The 11826-nt window shown below is 38.0% G+C and overlaps 5 protein-coding genes across 6 annotated transcripts; 2 read left to right on the forward strand and 3 right to left on the reverse strand.

Moving 5' to 3' along the window:
• Positions 948-1932, reverse strand: LOC104727045 (40S ribosomal protein S28-1). The gene is made up of 2 exons (XM_019231423.1): positions 1825-1932; positions 948-1346 (listed from the first exon to the last, which is right to left on the reverse strand). Exon 2 carries the CDS (start codon positions 1343-1345, stop codon positions 1151-1153), a length of 195 nt encoding a protein of 64 aa, XP_019086968.1. The 5' UTR covers position 1346; positions 1825-1932; the 3' UTR covers positions 948-1150.
• Positions 2091-3864, reverse strand: LOC104727046 (release factor glutamine methyltransferase). Its single transcript, XM_010446041.2, has 3 exons — positions 3113-3864; positions 2688-2933; positions 2091-2423 (listed from the first exon to the last, which is right to left on the reverse strand). Exons 1-3 carry the CDS (start codon positions 3854-3856, stop codon positions 2289-2291), a joined length of 1125 nt encoding a protein of 374 aa, XP_010444343.1. The 5' UTR covers positions 3857-3864; the 3' UTR covers positions 2091-2288.
• Positions 4013-5393, forward strand: LOC104727048. The gene is made up of 4 exons (XM_010446042.2): positions 4013-4283; positions 4452-4569; positions 4839-4986; positions 5083-5393. The coding sequence occupies exons 1-4, from the start codon at positions 4077-4079 to the stop codon at positions 5294-5296; spliced, it is 687 nt and encodes a 228-aa protein (XP_010444344.1). The 5' UTR covers positions 4013-4076; the 3' UTR covers positions 5297-5393.
• LOC104727049 (protein LNK1) lies at positions 5469-9482 on the reverse strand. 2 transcript variants are annotated; one of them, XM_010446043.2, is made up of 8 exons: positions 9299-9482; positions 8748-8871; positions 7910-8433; positions 7488-7797; positions 6595-7194; positions 6302-6435; positions 5975-6110; positions 5469-5881 (listed from the first exon to the last, which is right to left on the reverse strand). In XM_010446043.2, the coding sequence occupies exons 2-8, from the start codon at positions 8769-8771 to the stop codon at positions 5780-5782; spliced, it is 1830 nt and encodes a 609-aa protein (XP_010444345.1). In that variant the 5' UTR covers positions 8772-8871; positions 9299-9482; the 3' UTR covers positions 5469-5779. The 2 variants fall into 2 exon arrangements, with proteins under 2 accessions (XP_010444345.1, XP_010444346.1); XM_010446044.2 differs by lacking the exon at positions 8748-8871 and having other exon boundaries at positions 9299-9481.
• LOC104727050 lies at positions 9784-11233 on the forward strand. The gene is made up of 3 exons (XM_010446046.2): positions 9784-10054; positions 10643-10799; positions 10946-11233. Exons 1-3 carry the CDS (start codon positions 9878-9880, stop codon positions 11086-11088), a joined length of 477 nt encoding a protein of 158 aa, XP_010444348.1. The 5' UTR covers positions 9784-9877; the 3' UTR covers positions 11089-11233.

Genomic DNA, 11826 nt, shown 5'->3' on the forward strand with positions numbered 1-11826 from the left:
TTAAAAGTTTTTTTTTTTTTTTTTTTTTTTTAATACTGTAATTCAGTTATATTTCTCTGATTTTTTTCCTTCACTTGTTGTTATTACTAGATGTTTATGACTTTATCGGCATAAACTAAGTGAAAAGATGATCCAAAGATTTCTGCTTTTTGGTCCTAGTTTACAATTAGTTACTATGCTTTCAAATGCTTTCACTAATCAAATTTTCAAATTGTTTTTTTTCAAGACTTTTATTTTGTAAGATTTTTAACGATAAAAACTGTTGATTCGGTAGATCAAACAATTGTTTTTCATTGGTTTGTTAAGATTTTTTAGCGGTTAAAACAACGGTAAAAAACCGTCGAATTTGATAAATAAAGTATTTGTTATTTGGTGAATTGGTAAAGACTAAATGATACTTTACCAAGACTTTTTTTTTGTAATGATTTTAGTCTTTACCAATTCACATAAATGGTAAAAATATGTTTTGTCAAACAGATCAATGGTGAATTGGTAAAGACTAAATAAAGACAAACAAAAACAAGAAATATATAATAAAGTACTATTTTAATTAATTTCTGTTTACTGACATGTGTGATTCATTAGTTGTTAAAAGATAAGGAAAGTGTAATTTTAAGTAACCAAACAAAAAGAAAAAGAGTAACAAATCTTGGGTTTTTAAAACAAAAAAGTTATAAATCATGTTTACCATTTGCTGTCTGGACAGTATTTTGAACGGTGTTAAAAGTTGCTCAGCTAGAAAATTTGACCCTAATAACGTTCTTATTTCGAAAAACTTGATTTATGTCGAAGATAAGCTTGATATATACTATACTCTTTTCTTTTTTTTTACCATGACAAGACATTCAACATGGGCAAATTTGTTAAAACAGGTTTATATATATATCACAAATCATGAATTTACTTAACCGACTTAAAATAACTAGGACCCGACAATAGAGATATGCTTGATTGACATTAAGTAGCACACTTTCATTATATCATAAAGATTGATTCCTAGATTCAAACATTGTCTTAACAAAAACCTCAAGTAATTAATTTAAAACAAAGCAGCAAAAATATAAAAATAAACTTGGGCTACAAAGACCAAGAAACAAGACAAGAGACCATGAAAATGTAGGCTTCTGGAAGAGAATGAGGAGATATGGAATCAACGGAGTCTTCTAGCTTCTCTCTCGGACTCGAGGAGAGTGAGGATATCTCCTTCCCTGACTGGTCCTTTCACGTTCCTCATGATGTAACGGTCTGAATCAGTGAACTTGACTCTAACCTGAGTCACCTGACCACGAGAACCGGTCCTACCCATGACCTTTACGACCACGGCGTGTTTGATCTGAGAATCCATTCTGCATTCACACAAATGTGGCAATGTCAATACTTTCATACAAATCTCAGCTCAAATCAAAATTATGAAAGAACCAAATGATTGTATTAACAAGGCCAATTTTATTGGATTACGACTAAAGAATACATAATTGTTACTGTTCTACAGATCAAATCACTAAATCAACACAAAACAATCTGAAATTTACACAAAAGGTTTTAAAAGTCAAGTACTGCAACTAGAATCAATTCACAACACAAGGGATTTAAAAAACTTATCAATTATTTATATTGTTCCTGTGTTCCACATATCTCAATTAAAAGCCTTCTACTAGTACGATCGATCATCGAGACGAACAATGATAATATACAAACAAAAGGGATAAATCTAAGAAACTCAAACTCTAGGAACATCACAGAGATGATAGGTTCTAGAAACATGTTTAGAGGACGATCGGGAAGATAGACGATACTACCAGAGAGTCGGAACAACGAACGAACCTGTAGACGGATGCGGCGGAAGCTAAGGTGAAATCGACTCTGCCAAAATAAACCCTAAAATGCTGCAAGCTGAGTGATGAATTTATTAGTGGTTATATAGCATAAATGGGCCAAATCTTACGAGCTAATGTCTACTCCTATGGGCTTAAAAGCCCATATATGTTTTAGTCTACAATTTAATTATACACCTTAATCCTATTCTCCTACCTACGTGATCAGTTAGAAGAACCCCAGGCCCAGCCATGATATTGGATCACGCCTCAAAATATCATCTCAAAGCTGTATTTTACTTATAGATTTTACAATCGTCTCGTATGGTTCTGTTTACTTGGGTCATGAATTGATGGAAATGAACTTAATAAAGACATGAACTATTTTAGTTCAATTAGTACAGATATACTGTCATTTAGTTATCAGTCCTAAAAGTATTGGGAAATAGCACCACTGCGAGTTGTGTAATGTCCTCATAGACGAAAGCCAGTCACGAACCGATTGATTCCAGCAAAATCGGGAACTATCTTCAAATCAGAGAAACAGTCTTTGAGATCATTGGTCATCATGTAATCAACTATCATCTTGCTTTGTTTCTCTCCATTGGTCTGCATCATCATAAACCAATAGGATCAATCATTCATGGTGGAAGTGATATATCATGACTCAATATGCAAACACCATCAAATCAAGTGAACAAGTAATGAAAATTGAGTAATTGGCCAATCAATATTTGATCTTTTAAGTTGCAGTCTTAATCTTCTTCCTATACTAACTTCGGCTGTTCTAGCATCAGCGAGAGAAACATATGAAACCCCATTGAATCTTCCTACTAACGTATTTGGAGAAAGAGAGTGAAAAAAGGTAGGTACCTCGAAAACGAAAAAGCCACCGGGTTTAAGCATCCGAGAAGCCCCATGACAGAGATGGAGAAGACTATCAGTTCCATCGATACCACCATCCAATGCAAGTTTTGGTTCGTGTCTACCAACTTCAGCTTGTAGGCCTGGAATGTCATCACTTGGTATGTATGGTGGATTACTCACAAGCCCCACAAGTTGTCCTTCTACATCTTTTAAAGGCTCAAACCACGATCCTTTCCTCACCTCAACCATCCCCTGGATTAGTCAGATTATATCACAATGATGAGAAGACACCAAAGCTGAATCTTTCAAGGGCTCAAAACCAAAATGAAGAATGTTACAGAAACTACCAAAGCTTCAAATCCATTACAATTTTGATTTTGAACGATCTCAATTCCATGAAGACAATAGGTTTAACTTGAGCATCGACTAACCTGAAGGTTGTATCTCTGCACATTGTGGCCAGCGACGGCGATCGCCACCGGACTAAGATCTGTAGCTATAACTCTCCCATGGCTTCCCAAGACTTTAGCAATCCCGATGGCAATTGCACCGCTTCCTGTCCCAAGATCGACCCAACAACCTTTCTTAAACCGTCCATCTCTGTTTACAAGCTCCTCAACCATATCAACGATCAGTTCCGTCTCCGGTCTCGGAATTAAAACCCCTTCTTCGACGCACAACACCAAATCTCTCCAGTGCTCGCATCCGACGACGTACTGAAACGGCCGACGATTCTCGATTCTCTGTCTCCATAAATCGTAAAGCTCTTCCAACGACGCTCTCAATTTCACATTCTTCTCGCCGTCGTCCGCGATTTCGCTTCTGTGAAGAATCACCAAAGGATCGTCTTCGATCGAGTCTTCGATCAGCCATTTTAGCTCGCGGTGGAGAATAACAGATTCAAGGCTATCTTCAGAATCATTCGAAGATTCCTCTACGGAGGTGGCAAGATCTTTCGCCCAATCGTGCCATTTCCAAACCTCCGTTAGACAAGTTGCGTGAGACGGCGTTCTAAGGAACAGTGGAGTCTTGGGAGTTATACTGAGGAGAGAATTAGACACCGGTGCAGTTTTGGCCTCGTATTGCGGTGGATCTCTCGCCGGAGAAGATGAGCAGAAAGGTTTAGCGGCAGAGAGCAGAGGAGTAAACCGTAAGCTCGGTAAGATTCTTATCATTTTCAAGGTTCTTCGCCGCACCAGCGGACCAAATCGGTTTATATATAATTTCCAGCTAAACCGGATAATCCGGTTTAATAAACAGACTTTAATTCCGGTTTGGTTTCAGCCGCGGAACCGAGAGGATTGATTTGATCTTTAAAGGGGCTAAAAGCATAAATTAACAAAAGTTAGTTGTTTGCGGCGAGAGATCGGAGGAGGAGGAACTTTGGAAGAGAAGATGAGCTTGACGCTGCTTCAAGGCTACTCTTCTGCGGAAGAAGATGAAGCAGAAGAGAGAACTATTGGGGATTACGAGAACTCCGACGAAGATGAGGGAAATAATGGTGTTCGGAGATATGAATCGTCGTCTGTGTTCGATTTCTCCGCTTCTGCCTCCTCCGCTAAAGACTCCGGCCTTCCTTCAGCTAACGACATTTTCTCTCAGGTCATAGTTCTCTTTGATCTTTCTTATTACCCTCACAATTTCATCGTTTCTTAGATTAAGTTAGGTTTGAGCATCAGGAGAGATCTTGTGATAGTGAAAACCCTTGTTAGGGTTCCTTGGAATTGGAAGTTCTAGTATATCAATTTATTGGTTAATTGAATTTTGCAGATTTCGGGGCCACCGGAGTTTCTGAACAACCGCACAGAAGCGGATGCAGAAGCTTCTGCTAGAGATGCAGAGCATGCAAAGCGTATTAGTCGCAAAAAGAAGAAAGTTAAACCAAAGGGTAACAACAACTTGCTTTTGCATCTTTGTCTCACATTGCTTAGCTTTAAATTTCACAAGATTACATGTTGGTGGTAACTATATATAGATGTGAAATTTGGATTTAGCTTTAGAAGCTTGTTTTGGTACTTCAAGCATAAACACTGTGAAAGAAGAAACCAGGCAGTTTTGTTTGTAAGCTCTATCTAATCCGGTTTCGCACTTCTGTTTATGGGACTGTTGTATTCTCTCTATCTAAGCACTGATGGTTTTGGAGTATTGGCCTGTTAGGTGTTGTCATGGAAGCAAAACCTCAACTAGTAGGAATTCATGAGAGAGTAAGAAACGATATCGATGCACCACCATCTTCAGTGAGTGGTGAAAAGCGGATATCTACTGCAACCATTCCTAACGCAGAAGAATCTGCAGATCTCTTGAGGTATGGATAACCCTTGGTCTCTTCTTCATTCTTTGTTTAAGTTTAAATTTTGCAAAAGTGTTTCAGCTTAATTAGGATTTTTTTTGATGTGTTCAGGATGTGTCTGCAATGCGGTGTACCAAAAACATATACAAGCGCAAGAGGAATGGTATGCCCGATTTGTGGTGACCGGCCAGTACCAGACTTAGACGCGAAGAAGAAAGGATCTACGATCAAAGATAAAGAGAAAAGCAAAAGAATGAGAGGACAATCCTCTCATGCTTCTTGGAAAAGTGAAACCGAGATGCAGCTTAGGCAAACTTTTGATTAGAATGTTTCAAAACTTTTCTTTCTCCTTTTGGGACATTGTCCCATACAAATTTTTAATCTTATCTACACAATTAATGTGATTGGCATGATCCAAGTAATACATGGTTAACGTCAAAAGTTGAAACCCTAAATTTATTAGTGATTTATATCATAAAAAGCAGCAGAACTGGTAATTCAGCAGAATATTTCATGGCATTACAAAAAAAAAACTAACATCTTTATCTACAGAGTTGCTGTCTCTATTTTTTCCCCTGCTTAACACTTTGAACATATTACAAAGGCAAAGAACATATCTCAAAGACCCAGTTGGAACCGAATCCCAACACTTAAATACAAGTGTGTTACATCCATGATTCTAATGAAAGAACCAGTCAGGATTTTGGTAACTAGCCCGAGCAATTTCCCTTAGCCAAAATCGAGATTAATGTTAACAATCATATCTCGAATGCTTCAGCAGTGAAAGAGCCAGTTTTTGTCGACATCATTAGTTGTTGTCATTTGTTACAACTTCTGCTTCTGGTCTAAGTTCTGGAGTTTCCTCTTGTTTCTCTATCCTTAGGCTCGGACTACTATTGGGCTGAGGAATCTGTGGAGATTATGATGGCGAAAATGAGATACTGTGCAACACAGTTTGCAAGTTAAAATGGCTGTGTGAGATTTAAGGGTTTGTTTAATTTACCATTGGATGAGATTTATATGAGAGAACATCGTTATCTGACGAAAGGGATGAGTCTGAGGGCCTGTGAAACAGTAAATGAGCTATGGATCGGTCTATCGGGTTTGTATCAGTTTCGATATCCATGAATCCCGCATACCTGGATGAGACCAAATACAGAGATCAAAGATTATAATCTACAAGAAAAGGATGAGTTCAAGTACCCAAGTGCAAGTTTCTAAAAGAAGAGCGTTATTAAATCTGTCCAACACTTGAGTCTAACCCTATATAAAGTTAGACGTTAAGATTCTTTCTTAGGAACAGGACATAAGGATGCAGGGTGGTGCTTACTTGTCTGTTTCACCAGTCACGAGATGCGACCCTGCGCCTGTGTCCTGTCTGTTTCCACCATTATGTCTCTGCTCCGCACTTTTTGCCAATCGGTATAAGCTGTCTCTTATGCAAAGCTTTGTCCTAACATCCAACTGGAGCAAGCAGGTGTACATCAACCAAGTAAAAAACAAATGTAATATAAATACGCTTTGATATCAATCACAAAGGAACAGCAAAGTTTTACCGATCACCTACAGACCTCGCAGTAAATCATTTCCTTATATCATCTATTATCTATTGACAAGTTGTACCTGTTCTATAACTCTTTGAAGCTGGCGAAAACTAGTTGCTTCCAGCGAAATATCATCCACAACAGAGCTAACACAAGAACTTCCCTGCATGTTAGATGTTTCCGATTCAGCTGCAGTTTTTTTGTGGTCGTTCTCAAGCCCAATCTTCGGGATAGGAGCAGCATCAGGAAACACCATGGGGTTTTTCTCACTACTCTTCCTGGTACTAGCAGCAAAAGAAGGAGGCATATCTTGCCCGGGCTGCAGGTTAATTCTCGTTTCGAATCCCCTCCTACACCGATCATCAACAGTTTGACCTTGTAAGCTCTCGACAGATTGTGCCTGATTTGATGTGTATGACTCATTTGAAACAGAGGAAGTGTTGGCGTTTTTCTCGGATTTGATACCAGATTTACTTTCACATGCTGAAACTTGATCGGAAGGCTGCTCACAGTTGACATGTGAGAATGGAACTCCTCGCTGTTGGAATTCGGAGGGAGGGTAATACTGGTTTGTGTCCATTATTTCCCTGGAAATACCACTATTCTGTAAAGTAGAACTGTTCTCCGAAAACCCATGCAAATGATTAAGATGATCAATCTGCTTCTTCTCAAAATTTGCCTGTAAAACAAAAAGTGGAACATATGAAATTGCAGGAACTATATCAAGACTTCAACATTGAGAAATATTTATCTAAAGGAATATCCACTAGCCGTAAAAGAAACCATTAACCACGATGGACGGAAAACTGTAAAAATCAAATATTCATATCTAAAAGACTAATTGAGCCCGAGGATAAGAAAGCAATGTACGCCAAAGATGCAGTAAGTAGCCAAAGACAAAGTCATCATAGAGGCAACATCACATCTAATTAGTGGTGGCATGTGCCTTGGAAGGCGTAAAAATTGACTAACCTCTCCATCGAGCATCAATATATCCATCTTTTGCGAACTCGTATCAGATACATTTTCTGATGATTTTCCTTGAGCTGAATTTCCCGCAACAGTATATACATACTCATCTTCCAAAGTATGGTTGGACTCACTATTGTTCAAAAAGTCTTCAACCTGCAACATAGAGGTTCTTTGACTTTCCAACATTTTGTCTGGTTTTAAATCATCTGTCATCGCACCTTCTGTCTCATCATTTGGCTGAGCAGAAGAAAACCAGCCCAAATCATCTTCATTATTAAGACTATTCAAGCCGAAAGTTGAATCACAACTCCTGCAGGGTCCAAGATTTAAGTGTAAGCTAATTACAATGATAACATGTTTCTCCTATAAGCGATGAGCCCCCAATGCGTTAAAGATCTAAATGGGAATATCTTAAGTTTTACCTAAGCATGTTGTCCACATCCTCAAAATTTCCTATGTCATCCCAGCCATAGAAAAGATCATTGCTTTCTTTGTCTCCATTGTCGAAAAAATTGAGATCATTTTCTGCATCTGGAATGTTGTTGAGGGAATAATTATACGCTCCATCATGTGTTGTAGCGGAATTGTCACACAACATAGGATCTGCAGTGGAGAAGTTTTCAACCACATCTGCGTTGCCACCAGTGAAACCATGATCTGAAATGTTTGCATCCTCCAATGTCATATCCTGAACATCTTTGCCTGACACCGTAGAGGCACCACTGTTTTTATTAGGCCATGAATTTCTTCCTAACATATCGCCCTCTCTCTTGATAAAAGTATTACTCTTTAAACGGTTTGTTTCGCTACCCATATCTTCATTTCTTCGTTTCCTCCTGCTACTTACTAGAACTGGAAACTGACCTCCATCCTCATACGTCGAGTCTGGCACTATACCATCATCGTTCCCATGCAATTCATTTCGAAAATAATCATCATCATCTAGCTGAAAAAAAAGAGAAAACGGAAAAAAACTTCAGCTACCGATCATCATCATCTAGTTGAAGTGTTGAAGGAAAAAAAAAGCTAGGGAAGCATCAAACCGACTAAGAAAAGTTAGAAACCCCAAACCTAAAATACACATTCAAGTTATAGCGATAACAAGAAAGAAAATATGAGATGGCAGAATTGTACTTCAGCATTTTGAACCCACAAACAGTGAAAAATTCACAAGAGTAATTTCCACAGGAACATACGAGAAGAGAAACAACAAAGGTCTCATAGAGGTCACACTGGTCATATCACTGTGACTCAACTCACCTCATCAATGTAAAAGCCCGACATTCCTCCCAACTTCAAGACTCTTTAATCACCACTAAAACCATGGACATTATCCCGAACTATTGCAAAAACATGTAACTCCAACTACTAGTAACCCCAGCTTCTGGATAAGAAACATAAGATATTAAACAGCTGGAAGAAAGTTCCAACAATAGACATATCAAACCCAGGACAAAGGAAAACTTAAAACTTTCTTATCCAGAATCAAAACCCATTAAAATCCTAAAGAAATGGTATTCCAAAACCCCTACAATCTAAACACATCTTCCAGTTCCCGTTTCACTTCTACTAAGATTCATCCATTTCTGCTGTTCGTAATATCTAACAAAATCGAGTTAACCTATCATCATTACAACTAAAAATGACGCATTAAATGAAACTAAAACAAGGAACAATCAAATCTGAGAAATCCTCAGCTCAGCTTGCTTGCTACTCAACCAGGAATTTCAAAATCAAATTCAATCGAAAATAGATTCCACACCAAACGTATGAAATAAACCCTAGAAGTCTCAACCAAATAAGCAGCTCACCTGTGAGAACAGATTCTTCTACTAGCAAGCAAGCAAACTCTAAAAAAAAAACAGAGCAGATCCCAAGCGATTGTATCGAAACTTTAGGACTTTCTGAAGATGTTCGGCAGATGAAGAAGATGAAGGCTTCCTAATTTTTTTTTTTTTTTAATTTTAAATTTTTTTAATTATTTTCCTTTTTTGTGTTTCGGGTGAATCAAAAGACAAGTGACCATGACACCGACACGTGTCGACGCAATCAAAAGGGTTTAACGGGCTGGTGTGTTTTAAATATCAGAACTTGTGGACGAGAGAGCAGCGTGAGATCCTATCAGTTCCAGTCTTATTATTGGTACACGTCATTAAGTATGTTCTCGAAACTGGACACGCCTCGTCATCTTATTGGCTTCCCCTTCGTAATGGGCCATGCGGTTAAAAAAAAAGAAGAAGAAAAGAATAAGCCTATATGGGCCGAAGAAAGCCCAAATAATCTTTTAGTTGTTTCCCGATCGATCTGTGGGAGAGTCTGTAATTTTTTTTTGATTTGCCGGCGACATATTCCCCGGGAGAGAGAGATCTTTTTTGATCTTCTTCTTCCCAATGGAGGAGCAGATCGGAGGGAGCGATGAGAGATGGAAAGGATCGTTGGAGAATATAACGGAGATGGCATCGAATCTCGATTCGCTTCAGAAACTTCTTCTTAAGAAAGCAGTCTTCGTCGAAGAAGACACTTTCTCTAGAGCCTCTCTCGTCTCCGAACAGGCCCGAACAATCAAGGTCCGTTTCTTCCTTTTTCCGGTGATTTATTTCGATTTTATAGACGTTGATTGGCTGAATTTTATTGATTGCTTCGGTGATTTGTGGTTTTGATTTGTTCCATCACCCTTCTTCTTAGTTAGGTTTAGTAGTACTACTCTAGCTCAGTGTGAATTTGGAATTTCATTGGATGGTGAGTTTTTGGAACTTATTTAGTAGTATTATGTTGTTTTGGTAAAACTTGAGCTCAGAAATTCAGAAGCTTAGGGACTTAATCACCGAATTGTACCAAACCAGATCTCCTCTGATCACTAGTAACTTTTTTGGATCAGTAATTGTGACATTTTTGTTATATATTTTATGGATTTTTTGGAAAGAAGATTGAGCTTATAGTTTGATTTTTTTCGATGTATTGTTGGTTGAAATGATTACCAGATCCTGAAAGGTTGGACCTTGAGGTTTTACCGGCAAGTGTTCAAGTGAAATTATGGTTGCCTTGTGTATTAAACCAGGTTTTTCATGGTGTAAGCAAAAAAATACTGTGTTACATGTTTAAAGATAAGTGACAGTTTCAGATTTTCTTTACTCTGTTCAATGTTTTTGTTTTAGGTTCTTGAGCAAAGGGTACAAACACTAGAAAGAGAACTAGATGCTGCCATTACAGCTGCTGCTCATGCTCGATCAGAGAAACGCCAAGCTGAGTCTTCTCAAAAGGCTGCTGAATCACGTGCCCTAGAGGTCACAAAAGAGCTCGAGAACACCACAAGTACTGATGTTATTTATAACCTCACTCACTTACAACTCTTTTTGATTAATACGCTTCTTGGGTCCATGCACGTTTATATGCAATTCATATTCTCTGGTTTGATGAAAATGAGACATATGTTTTTGTTTTGTAACTCATGTTTTCAGAGGTTTTCAAGCTGCATATGGAAGAACTTCGAGGTATGCAAGAACAGATCTCCAAACGCGATAACGAGATTAAACTCTTGGAAGCTATAATCCAAACGCTTGGCGGCAAAGAGCGGCTGGGAAAAAGCCGTGTGAATGGATGATGATGAATTACTGATGCTTTTGTTTCACTTGTAAAGTTTTTTACTTGTGAGTTGGTGGAGACATTTTCTGTATCACTTAGAAGATAAATGTATTTTGGCTATATTGGTACATTCTTGACTTAATTTTACATGGGCGTAATGTGAACCGATAAGAAAATGTGTGGTTTCACACGAATGCCGATAGTGCTTCGATGCCAGCCAGATTCAGAAACGCGCATCTCCAGACGTGTGGTGACCAAATTTCGCATCTAACTAATTTCACAAAAAGAGAATACAAGCAACCAAAGAGGATTATGACCAAATTAGAAAGTAGTGATGGTTCATGCTCTTTAGCGTGTGGGTGTCTCTCTAGATTATCTAATCTTATCTCATTTTGTGGAAACTCATATAGATTATCTAATTTCGTTTCTTTACTAAATTCAGTAAAGATATATTACCAATGAAGGAAGTTTTAATAGTTTTTTGATTATTCATTAAGAAATATGGGGATTGTATCTAAAAACTGTCACCGTGTAGATGACTAGATAGGGGTGAACCAAAGAAATACGTAAAGTAAAAAAATTAATGCAAAGGGCCATTGTTGTTTACTTCACGCTGCGAAAGTGGTAAAAAAGAATCTATGGCTACTAATTGTTTTCTTACAAATTTTCTTTGTATATTTTGGATAAAAGCAAGAACATAAACCCTTTCTGATTATGACAAAGAATCTGAATTTCATTTTACTGTTACTAGTCAACC

Source organism: Camelina sativa, chromosome 11 (assembly GCF_000633955.1).
Source record: "Camelina sativa cultivar DH55 chromosome 11, Cs, whole genome shotgun sequence".
In the NCBI taxonomy this organism is placed as follows: domain Eukaryota; kingdom Viridiplantae; phylum Streptophyta; class Magnoliopsida; order Brassicales; family Brassicaceae; genus Camelina; species Camelina sativa.